The 12497-nt window shown below is 32.2% G+C and overlaps 1 protein-coding gene and 1 long non-coding RNA gene across 2 annotated transcripts; one reads left to right on the forward strand and one right to left on the reverse strand.

Annotated features, from left to right (window-relative positions):
- Window positions 1–247: 247 nt before the first annotated feature.
- Window positions 248–3219, forward strand: LOC123542629 (complement C1q tumor necrosis factor-related protein 2-like). Its single transcript, XM_053531562.1, has 2 exons — window positions 248–603; window positions 2657–3219. The coding sequence occupies exons 1-2, from the start codon at window positions 279–281 to the stop codon at window positions 3067–3069; spliced, it is 738 nt and encodes a 245-aa protein (XP_053387537.1). The 5' UTR covers window positions 248–278; the 3' UTR covers window positions 3070–3219.
- Window positions 3220–3434: 215 nt separating this feature from the next.
- LOC128551125 (uncharacterized) lies at window positions 3435–9110 on the reverse strand. The gene is made up of 2 exons (XR_008368632.1): window positions 8681–9110; window positions 3435–7063 (listed from the first exon to the last, which is right to left on the reverse strand). It is a non-coding gene; the product is annotated as an uncharacterized LOC128551125 (long non-coding RNA).
- Between the last annotated feature and the right edge of the window lie 3387 nt (window positions 9111–12497).

Consider the following 12497-nt stretch of genomic DNA (forward strand, 5'->3'; position numbering starts at 1 on the left):
CGGAGAACAGGTTTGTACTGGTACAAACTCCAGAAACACAGATAAGGTTAACTGCCCGCCGTTACATGACTGAAATTCTGTTGAAAAACGGCGTTATACCCAAAACAAAACAAACAAAAAATGTTTCAAAGAAAACAGTCATGATTCAAGCTAAAGGAGCGGTTTACTACATAATTATTTTCATAAGTATTCACATCCTGTTTAAAAGTATATAACTACAGCTGCTCTCCGATACTTTTCATTTACTGTTTTCTATTCTACAGTCTATGTGATGAACAATGGCTGTTTTCTACATTTCATATTTTATATTGCTATTCGTTTGTTGTTTCTCGGACGCTCTTGAAGATGAGTCAGTGTTCTCAAAATTGAAATATGACAAGGAAATGCTGGAGACAATGGTTAGAATGGAAGCTAGAATGAAGAAATGGGACAAAGAAAGAAAAATATTCGAAGAGAATGTCATGTCTATCTTGGAGCATCGTAGAGAAGAAATGCAAGAATCGTTTTCTGCCCAAAACGAAAAGTTACAGAGGATGTTTGAGGACTACAACGAGATACGTAATGAACTAGCAAACACGACTAGTGGTCTGGAGGAGTTAGTTGGTAAGAATATGTATTTGATTTGTTATTGAATTTTTTTCAACGTTTTCATCGTATATATGCTCTTGAAATGATAGTATGAATGTGTAAAAGATGAATTATTCGCTACTCAATTGCCCCGAATTTTTAATCATGGATTATTTCAGAAGATGTTATTAAGTTGAATTTTTATAAGCCTCCTTATTGGTACTTAAGGCGGTTCTGTACGTTCGGATAAAATTTAGTACAATGAAGAATTCGGACAAACACTGTTTTTTTTTTCAAACTTCTAAATATACTTGGAAAATTTGGCAAATAAATGAGAATGGGTCGTTGCCTCATTTTTTTTTATACACTGACTTATTATTTTTAACCTCGTACAAAATTCTTGGTATCATTTCCCCAAAATATTTTTTTCTACATTGTAGATTTAAATGGAACTTCTCACATTGGTTAATAATCATATGGCCTATGATATGTATATGGTGAAATAAAGTGTATAGGTTCGTTTGTCCATTTTAGGAACTATTCAATGTGTCAGATGTTTTAGTACCACGGTATAAGTTTAGAAAGATAGGTGGTCGTTGTAATAAATTTAATCACCGTTTGTCATCAGCTTTTTATTTTAATACACCAAACCCAGATTGTTTTCTACATTTTCCGGATAAATGACGTTACGCAATTACTTCGAATGGATAAATGAAAATAAACTCAAAATGAACACTTTTAAAACCGAGTCCATCATATTTGGAGTAGGCAACAGCTCTCTAAGTGTGCAACTGACAAAATATTCGTTGTAGGTGATGAAGTGAAATCAGTGAGCTTTATTAGATATCTTGGTGCATACCTGGATGAAAACTAAAAGAGCACGTAAAACGAAAGTGTAGAAAAGCAATGCTCAACTACTTCAGAATAAAATGTATCCGGAAATATCTTACCAAGGTGGCTGCCGAAACACTTGTGGTGTTATTGATGATATCCCATTTAGATTATTGCAATATCATTCTGTATGGTATTGCTCAAAGCGAGGTAAACAAAATGCAACGAATTCAGAACATGTGTGCAATACTTGTCCTAAATCGAAGAAAATATGACAGTTCCAAGCAAGCACTCTATTATCTTCACTGGCTACCCGTGAAAGCCAGAATCACATTCAAAATGCTCACCAAAATATATAATTGTTCAGTTGGAAATTATTCAGAATATCTTTCAGCACTTCTCATAAAACAAACACAGACAAGGAACTTGCGTTCTTCAAATTCCGTTACTGGGTGTTTCGTTGTTCCTTTCTACAAGCGCTAAACGTTTATTGAGAGAAGTTTTGGTACTGTTGGACCTAAACTCTGGAATGAATTCTTCTCGAAATAACTCAGACACATTAGATGTTTTCAAAAAGAAGTTGAAATCTCATTATTTTGGAAATTACTTTGCACTCTTTTAGAGACTGTGACTGTGATTTTAAAGATATTGTAGTAACATGAATTGGATGATTTTACTGTGTAAATACATTGAATTTCGAGTATGAACACTTTTATCACAAAAACAAAACTGCAGTTGTTTGTAATAACTTATGGACATGCCATTATAACTCACTTTTACTTACTAACTAACAAAACAGCTATCTTACGGTATCTTAATATTCTAACATTTCATTAATTTTATCTGATACTTGATCTTTTTTTTTAATGCTTACTAAATACTATTTTTATTATTAGTTTATTCACATTTATGCTCATTTATTTCATATGTCATTTAAAAATTCTTAATTTTTAGACGTAGTTTTTATGTACTTGTAAAACGCTATTGAATATCTTTTACGTAAAAATAAGCGTTTAATCAAATAAAACAGTTTCAGTTTAGCTTAAAGACGGGCAGAATACCTTAAAATCTATAATGAATATTCTGTATTGTACTTTTTAATATTGATATTGTCCATTTGTTATTCATGTATCACATAATACTGGTACTACACAATACATATGTACGCACATAATTTCAGCCTTTATTAGTATTTCGTAATTTTTCTTTGCATATCTTATTTTTGTTAAAACATACATCTGAAAATTTTCTTCCTCAGGAACACTAGGCGGCAAGCAAAAGGTTGCATTCAACGCATATACAACCTCCGGCGGAAGTTACAATGACAGTCAGAAGATTATATTTCCTCATGTCCTTCTAAACGCAGGCGGTGGATATGACAATATCACCGGAGACTTCACGGCACCTACTGCTGGCTTATACTATTTCGGCGCACACATCTGCCATCAAAATGCAAAATACATGGTTGTCTCAATCGTCCATGAAGGCAAAAAAATTGCGCTTACAACTGAGTATGAAGACCTTAAACATAGTTGTAGCTCTGTAAGCGCCCCGGTTATAATGAAAACTGGCGAAAAAGTGTTTATTCAGTGTTCGTATGGACTTAGCGAGATGTACGCAGATACAATATACAGATGGCCTTCCTTCACTGGTGTGCTTGTGAATAACTGAAAATCAAATCACACTGGTCAAAGTTTAACTTTTGTGTCTAATTGACAATACTTATATTTCAAATTTTCCTAGATAAATATACCATTGGAAAAGTGAACATTTTTTTTACTAAGTTTTGTTTTTATATCTTGATTAAACTTAATGTTTTGACGCATTTGTGTTCGAGTTTAGATATTCGTATGAATTCTAGATGTTGGAAGAACCTTTTAATTGCGATGTGAGCATTTATTAGGAAACAAAAAATACAAAATGTTTCAATACCATAGACATCTGATATTTAGAATAACATCTCAGTCAAGATATTGAAATGTATGTTCAGAAAGAAAGTTCGTAAAGAGAATATATCTTGTTTTGTTGTAAACATGGTAAAGGTCTAATGTATGACGTAGTGCATATTTCAGTTGGCGAAAACAGTTTTACGTACTAACTGCTTAAACATTTACATTTTCATTTTATTTCATTCATAGAATTGATTGCATGTCTTTTATAAAGACTAACACGAAATAGTTTCCGTAGAGCAATTGGACGGCTAAACCTGTGACAGTTTGTGTGGTGTACGTCATAGCTCTTTCATTTACTAATTCAGCGTTGTTATTGGCAATTCATGAATAGATATCTCGTAACTTCCACAAAGTGTAGTTGATATTATAGTTACCCTTTATTAACGTTGTCTGTAAATGGAGATATTAACATCCGCTATATGCTTCTACAGAAATTCAAAAATAAACGTTTAGATAGATTGCTGCAATTACTAGACTAAGTATAAAAAGGAGGCTTTCATTAAATGAATATTTAAAGCGTTAAAAGCTTTGTTTTATCTGTCAAAATTGTTGACACATGCTGTTAATATTCAAGGTTCTAATTTTGTTTAGACTATTCACGAAACTGAATAAATAGAGGATATTTGTTTGTTTCAGTGAAATATCAATTTTATTTCACAAGTGAGCATCAAAAACTGATATTTTCACGAGTGGCGTAGCCATGAGTGAAAATGACATTTTTTGGTGCTCACGAGTGAAATAAAATTGATATTTCACTGACACGAACAAATTTTCTTTTTATTTCATGTGTAAAACTCTACTTTTGTTGCGTAATTTATAAAATGTCGAAAATCGCGGGAAATATCAACAGAAAGCATAACACAAATGACGTCAATTTAACGACGTCATCTTCATTATCGTCCCCGGTATTTATAACGCTCGGTATACAATTTGACTTCAATTGCGACGGAGGACCGGAACTAGTTCGGCAAAAACAGTGAAAAATAAAAATGATAATCTACTGTTTCAAAACTGTGGATTATCACTTTTATTTTACTGAGAAAACTCTATAATTCACTGGAAAACATAAAATAAAGAAGTTTGCATACTTGTGGATTTTATTTTCCAGAATTGTTTTCATATTGCATGTGCACACGTTGTAACAGACATATGCATGGTGAATTGCCTATGTGTAGGCAGGCGTACCGTTCTTCAAAACCCGCAGGCTAACAGACTTTAGTCCGTCTCTATATGTTTGAGTATAGCGTCTTTAAAAAAGAACTAGCAGTGTTCTGTTGTAGCAATGACCATAATAACCGTTTTTATAGGGTTGCTTTGAATGTTTATTTACCCCATCCACTTTTTGTTTGAGAGTGTACCAGTCTTCCAATATTAATCAGAGTGTATTGATATACAGTCATTTAAATGTTTGTTTAGTTTACAATATCTGCAGAAAATAACACCTGAATATCTCACTTAATAAAAATGTTTTAACTTTCTGGTGAAGTTCGTCCATTGAAAATTAGTAAATTTGATCAGGCCACTTTGTGGCTCTGTATTGAAAAAAGTATTCAAGGCAATTTAAAATGCAACACATATTGTGTAAATGTCCATTGCATAATCATTTTTTTCATGAAAGTTTTAGGTAAAAAGTTTAACTATTTTTTAAAAAATAATGGAAATTGTGTTCCTGGCTGATCACATATCAAATTACCCCACCCATTTTAAATGTGAATAATTATAAACGTTAGTCAAACCTGGCATCAGTAACACTTGTTAATGAAAGTAGGTATACATGTATTGCCATAAAATATTAATTTAAAAAAACATATAAGAAACATTTTGCGTAGACACCTAACTGCCCCCCCCCACCCCCACCCCGGCTGTAGTGACAAAGTATTGGACTGTTTTGTTTACTATGCTGTAGATAGATAGTAATCTGAAAGACGCAGCCAAACTTTTTGTTTGTCTGTTTGAGTATATGACGCAATGTACCTTTGTAAATTATTGTAAGCAATAATAGTTAATGCTCTTTTCTATATATTGACATTGGTTTGGTTAAAAAAGGAAGAAAATGTTAATAAAACCTTTTTAAAAGTTATTACGTGTTTTGTAAGCTTTTGGTGATAGTAACACACTAGACATCAAGTGTACAACTTTATACAGAGAGTTGTATTACTGTAATTATTCTGTAACGAAACATGAGACTAGTTTACAAGACATTAAACATTGCTTTATATGCAGAACATTTTGAAAAATCTTTTTTTTTCTGATTTCCAAAGGTGTTTATTTTTTATTGAAACGATAAGGAAAAAGGTCATTGCAGCCATTAAAATTTTATTGATTCAGTAGATTATTTTAAATCTGAATAAGAGCAGACCTTGTTATTCATTTCATCTTAACACTGGCTGTTTGTTAGTGTTTTCCTAATCGTTTGGTTATATCGAATTTAAAAAACGTCTTGATACAACGGTTTAACGTATTGGTATTCGAGGGAGATTACTTTTCTTGGCTGCGTTAACTCTCATTCGGGACGTTAACTCGTGTGACATTACATCTGTAAAGAACATTTACCTGTATATTTCTAGAATTAACTAATTTACTTTAATACTTCTCAAAAAAATTATATCAAATGAAATTTGCGAAATGATCCTTTCGAAGCTTTCATCGCTATGAAGCAACATTATAGATGAATCGGTTTTCTTTAGTCCGTTCACGAGAGGCAAGGAATTGTGCAACACCTTTTCAGCCCCCCACCCCCACCGCTTGCACCGGTTTTAGCTGAAATAGATCGTAGAAATAATGAGTGTTTTCCAAGATTCTAAGTTACCAGGAACTTTAACAAACTCTGAATCATTTGAATTCCACACATTTAGGTAAACTGAGTGATTGTCTAATTACTGAATATTTTTACTCAATGTTCTAAACTGAGTGGTGTGGAAGTAACACGTATGACATGTTTTATGTTTTAGAAGCTTATTTATGTAACAGTGTAATAATTCTAATCAAGGACGGTTTAGAAAATATGTTTAGTACGAAAATCCTTCACTGGTAAAAGACCTGTAATCAAATATTGATACTGGTAACATACATGCTATCAAATATCCCTGATATAGGTTGCTGACATTTAATATACTTTATAAACAGTATTAAAGTAAGGAAATAAGAGGAGTTGAACGTTATATTTCCTGTTCAATACACACTTTAAGACTTCACAATATATTTTCCTTCAGAAACGAGAAGTTTTCTTCGTAGATATATCATTTCTTTACCAATGTCTGTATATGTACAACACATTGCTGCGTCAAGTTCAAACTGCCTGTGTCGAACACATTGATTTATATTTTATATAAAAGAAACCCCATAAACGAGGGCCACCGGTGTTCATTCGACTGCAAGTGACTACCGTACCAGGCTGACACAATATATACATTTTCATGCTTTTGAACTTTTGCAACAGCAGTAACAGAATTACATGCAGAGATATGATTTGTAAAGCCCGTGGTGACTGCAATTTGTTGAGTCCCTTTCATGATGGCAATTACCATATGTTCGTTTTGCTGAATGGCAAACATGTGCTGTGAACTGGTAGACGCCAGAAACGGGTGCAGTAAAATAGCCAGAGCCAGGTTTGTATCCTTTTCCGTCATTAAGAAGAACGTTCGGAAATTTGACAACCTTTCCCTCAGGATAGCTGCCACTTAATGTTGTATGTGCATGAAAGGCAATGTGATCTAAAATTAAAAAGAATTATATACAGAATTAACGTGGTCATTTAATTAATTTCAATTATCTAACTTTTTTATACACAGGACTACATACAAAATGTATTTGTTTTAGTTTTCAGTATATATTCTAAGCCGAATTCTATTTTTTTTTTATTTCTCGATGGAAAAGGTATGTCCGCTTATATTTTCCCATTAGATTAAGAACCACCACTTAATAAAACATGAAAATCTATGGTGTATAAAGATAACACATTTGCAATTTTACATATTTTCAAAACAGAGATAATTTTCCAGTTAGAGATAAAAACAAATACTAAAGAAATGTTTATCTACATGTTGCCTTTGTTATATAAATTGATATTTGCTATTGTTATAATAACATTTAAGCATCAAATCATTTCATTCGAAGAATATTAATTACTTTTGTATAGTGGCACATTACTGCCGTGAGATAGCTAGGTACCTATCGCAAAAGTTAATATATTATCTTGATAAAGCAATGTTTCCCTAAAGATTTTCCCAACCGTCGAACGTATACAGGAAATAGTGTTGCGATCATATTATTATTGTATCGATATTTCAAAGTGATATTTCGTTTCAAGATAGCGCTAACTCGATATTTTCAATTTTTCCCGGATATCTGAGTTTGTTTTAGCCCTAAATGTTCCTCAACATATAAAACATAATTATTTAGAAAATATAAGTTTGAAGAAATATGCTTGAAATGTGTGAGTAGTGTCATCATGCAAGTTACCTGGCTATCTATTGACAGTTTCTAGAAGGTCTGCGCTATCTTTCTCAGGAAATAAAATTATATCTGGAATACATAATGTATAGCTGTAACGCTTGCACACCTAAAAAATTGTTGACAGCTTCTGGTTTTCACTACGCAAAACAAATTAACGTTTACAAAGTACTAGACATATTTCTCAGAAATTCAAGACTATAATGGTGCTTGCTTTTTGCAAACGGTATGCCACAATATTACTCCTTTTCTGCATATTTTGCGTATATTTTTCTTTTGTATAATAACAGAAGAAATGGTTTCTGCAACTTCGCTGCGATAGAATAAAAAACATTTATACTTGTCTTCAGCAGCAAGTCATGGGTGCGGCACAGTATGGCTTTTGCGATGGTGGATGCCAAAGATTAGATAATTTGAAATAAGAACAAAATGCAAATTTGTAACGTTTGCTGACTGGCTGTTTAAAGCATGATGCTGCCCTATACATGTACTTGTGACCGCTAAGACAGGTTTAATACAAACTAACCATCAAACCGCCGTTAACAACTCTTGCAAAACAAATTTGGTGTCTTTAACTCTATATAATTGCTAAGCGACATGCATCTAAAACATTTTAAAGGTGAAAGACAGCTATATGTATTAATGTCGACTAAAATTTGGTATAGGATATATTACAACAATTACACGCGCTGTCGCGTGTGACATAAACGTTTACTCCACTAAATGATATTAATTGCCTTAATCATCTATTTGATAAGCAATTGATTGGTGTTTAATATCTGTTTGTACATATAGGAAAAGACATTTCATATTTTTTTTTAAACTGAATGATAGATTATGTACTAAATTTCCTAATTTAGAAAGAAATATAATCCTACCTGCGCTAGTTAACTGGAGTGTTAGTCCAGCAAAAATAAAGCTAGCACTGGCATAAAATAGTGCCGCCATATTTTCATGAGTTTGTTTACCGTGATAATTAAAGTCTGAGCTGAATGAAATCTACCCTAACATTTTATGTTCCTCTTAAAAGTGAAGAAGCGGATAGTGTTTCAACCAATAACTGACGTTCAGCTTATCAATTATAGCCCATCTGCTAGCAATAGACAGTATCGTTATCTTTTTTAAAATCATTCGTTAAGTTGCCTATTTTGTACATTAAGGTGTTGAAGTAAAGTACCCTGTGAAGAATATAATACAGATGAATTTTACTTTTGATTTTTAACTTGTGGCCCATCCTTAAGATAAAGTAGAAATTACAATAAACTCATTTTAGTCTTATGCAAAAAAAACATAATATCACTACTTGTTGACGACGAACACAACATTTGTAAAGTGAAATTTATATTCTGATGTATATGTTTAATTGTATGAGTATTCATAGAAATTGCAAAACATCAAGAACTAATTTTGCCTTCTATCTTTATCAGAACGATCATCTTTTCTTGTTGCATACCTTTTGAAAGGTGAAACATATATGCATATCAATCTTTTGCAACTATACTTCACCTTACAATGTTAATGCTATTAAGAGTACTGTACAAATTAGAGCCTCTACTATCTAAAAACTATTTATCTTTGTCTCGAATAGTGAGAACAAATGTTACATTTGCACTTTATAGAAAAGGCACTTGTTTGGTAATGAATAAGTGTGTGTTTGTAAATTTCAATATTTGAATTGGTGTGCTGATAAAATTTATCCCGGAAACAAAAATGATGGTATTCAAAAATTTTGCATGATATGATGCGTTAAGTAAGTGAAAGCGAAATGACAGTTCTTACGGAAGCCATACGCGCATTTAGCGATATCTACTGGCAAAGAATACCAAATTGTTTAACGATTCATTAAGTGTCATTCTTGATTCGTTACCTTCCTTAATGCTCAGCCTAGATGATATTATTAATCAGAATTTGCAACATTGGGCTGCCATCAATTTATTTCATTTTAAATCTTCAACTTCAGTTGAAAATGTTGCATGTACACCTATTGTTATGAACATTTTTTAACATGTTAGCGGCGATAACAATCAGGAAGAAGCCACAACATTTCAACAACCAAAGCACAATGGGTTATTTTTTTTAAACAAACAAGCAAACAAACAACAATGGAATATTTCTCATTGCAACCTTTTAGTACGAGGTTAGTATCTAACATATTTTCTCTTTTGTGCAGTAGACAAGTTAGTGACAAAACATTATGTAAACATGTCTGCATTGAATTGGTTAAAACAACAAGAAGAAAGAGATAGTAATCAGGAAGAATCAGCTCAACTTAAAATGCAGTGTGATGGAAATCTAGAGGCTTAACAACTGAGTTATTAGCGTAAAACATATACATTAAGCATATTTTTTTACCGGCCACCTGTGACATGTGCTATTTAGGAGGATTCAAAATTGAAGCAAACTTAATTGTAATTGAGAAATAAGTTTTCTATATAGTACAGAAATGAACTTTGATTTGTACAAAAATGATTGACAAAGTCCTGGTATATTGTGTAGTTCGCAAAATAAGTCATTTTTTATACTTTGATGTTGTAATAAAACGTCAATACAATCTTTTAATTAAAAGTGATTTGTAGGCAGAGTATATTTATAAAGTAACCCATGCTTCTTTGCATAAATATATCGCCCAATAGTGTTGGCAATGCATTAGAAATCAGACGTACAAACGAAATATGAAAGAAATTAAATTTATATACTTTGGTTTATTGTTCATCTTGTATCTTATTTTCGTGCTTTGTATAAACTAACTTTGTTTTGTTCACCATGAGGCATGCAAAAAAACATAATTGACATCTGAGTAAAGATGATAGTTATCAGGAAGAAGCTATTGAGTTTCATTAAAAAAATATTTATTAGTTTGCTGTTCTAGTTTATAAATGAGACAAAGACCGGTGTACTAAACCCTCATGTGAACCTCACCGACATAATTATTTTACACATTTATAAACTGACGACAAAAGAAAACGCCTCTTTCAAATTCGTTGTAAATTATATTGCTAAGCGTTATTCCAATTCCATTTGCAAATCTGCAACTTTAAAAGAATTGATGATTAATTTGACGCAATCCATGGTCAACATTTTGGTTCAAATCTTGAATTTCAATAGGCTGGTCAAAGGAATGTCAATAACACATGCAATCAGTAGAGCGTGAAACAACCTCTACCGGCAAGCTCAGCAAATGGCCCCGCAACAGTTACTTAGATACCGTGGAATTTTAGTCAACTACTAATGGAACGCTGCTATCAGTTCTTGGACGTTGGCTGACTGCGGTTGACGCGGATGTAACCGCCGTCCATGGTAATCCATGTGTGTTCAATTGGATTGCATTTCAGTCAGCACACCGACCAAGGCAAAACGTCAAAATTGCTCGTCTGTAAATAGTTTCTGGTGACACGTGCATCGTGAGGTTGCACGTTGTAATGCTGATAGATCAAGCTTTGATGTTGACATGTTGACGGAATAAAGGGACAATAAAAAGCTGGATGTGCGACTGGATGTTTGTACAATAAAATCCATATCTAGTCCAGTTGAATTCAATGTAAAATGTTTCCTCTTTTAGAACTATTTTACCTAAAATGAGCTGTGGAAAAATGAGAAAGAAAGCACATAAATGATAACATTTTGAACACTGGCATTGAAATCTTAAATGATAATTTTACTCCAAAAATGGCATGATCATACAATTGAAGAAATGTTGTATTTTTGTTACAGAAAAAAAAATGAATGAAAACAAAAAAAAAAATATTTTAAAGTATTAACTAATATTTACAGGGAATGAAAAATAATGTTCATATGTTAATTTCATCTGCTAGGATTTCTCAATGATTTATAGAAGTGAAAGAATTTTCAAAATCGGCTGAAAACTTATGAGCATTTAGATATATAAAACTGGCGGCCATTTTGTTTTCATGACAACAAAAAAAACAAAATGGCAGACTGTACATTAACATTTGAATTGTATTTACTTTTTTGCGTAAAATTATTTATATATTTTTTCCGGCTAAATGAAAAAAAAACACCCTGTTTAACATCTTACATCTAAGAAACATATAAATTAATCTAAATAAATGATTATCTGCTAAATAAAATGCAGCAGGGTGTAAATTAGGCCATAAACAAACAAAAATTTTCATAAAATTTAAACTGTCATATCTTTTTCAATAGTGGTCCGATTTTAAACACAATATTTCAAAAGTTTTTACATGTAAGTTTGTATCTCCAAATCAATGTAGTTGGCCATCATGCAATATCAAACTATCAATGCCCGAATTAGTGACATAAATTTGTACAAATTAGTACTTCAGAAACTAATGTTAGAGTCGGAGCAATCTTCAGGGACATGTGTCTCTTAATAGTGACAATTTTTGTTTTCCTCAATGAGTCTATAGTTGGCAAAGTGTACCTCGTAATTTTTGCAGTTATTAAATGTGCATACTTACGTATGCAACTTTGTGCAAATATGTATACTAACCATATTTGGACATGACCGCATTATTATGCAAACTTTTGTCATGTTTGTAAAATATACAAGAATACAAAGTTTGTTATTTTAATGATTTCAAGTGATTTACTTAGTCTAGACGTGTACGAGTATTATTCAAATATGAATGCATCTAAGCATATAAAAATGTATCATTGACAGATTTCAATGAAAATTTTATTTGGTCCCCTCGAAGTATTCACCTCCAACAGATA

The sequence above is a fragment of the Mercenaria mercenaria genome, chromosome 19 (genome assembly GCF_021730395.1).
Source record: "Mercenaria mercenaria strain notata chromosome 19, MADL_Memer_1, whole genome shotgun sequence".
Lineage (NCBI taxonomy): Eukaryota > Metazoa > Mollusca > Bivalvia > Venerida > Veneridae > Mercenaria > Mercenaria mercenaria.

Bases quoted from the DNA above. Each gene is read 5' to 3' on its own strand.
- LOC123542629 (XM_053531562.1), top strand. From the start codon at position 279: ATGGCTGTTTTCTACATTTCATATTTTATATTGCTATTCGTTTGTTGT. The intron at 604-2,656 runs GTAAGAATATGT...TTTCTTCCTCAG, and splicing joins TGGTCTGGAGGAGTTAGTTG to GAACACTAGGCGGCAAGCAA.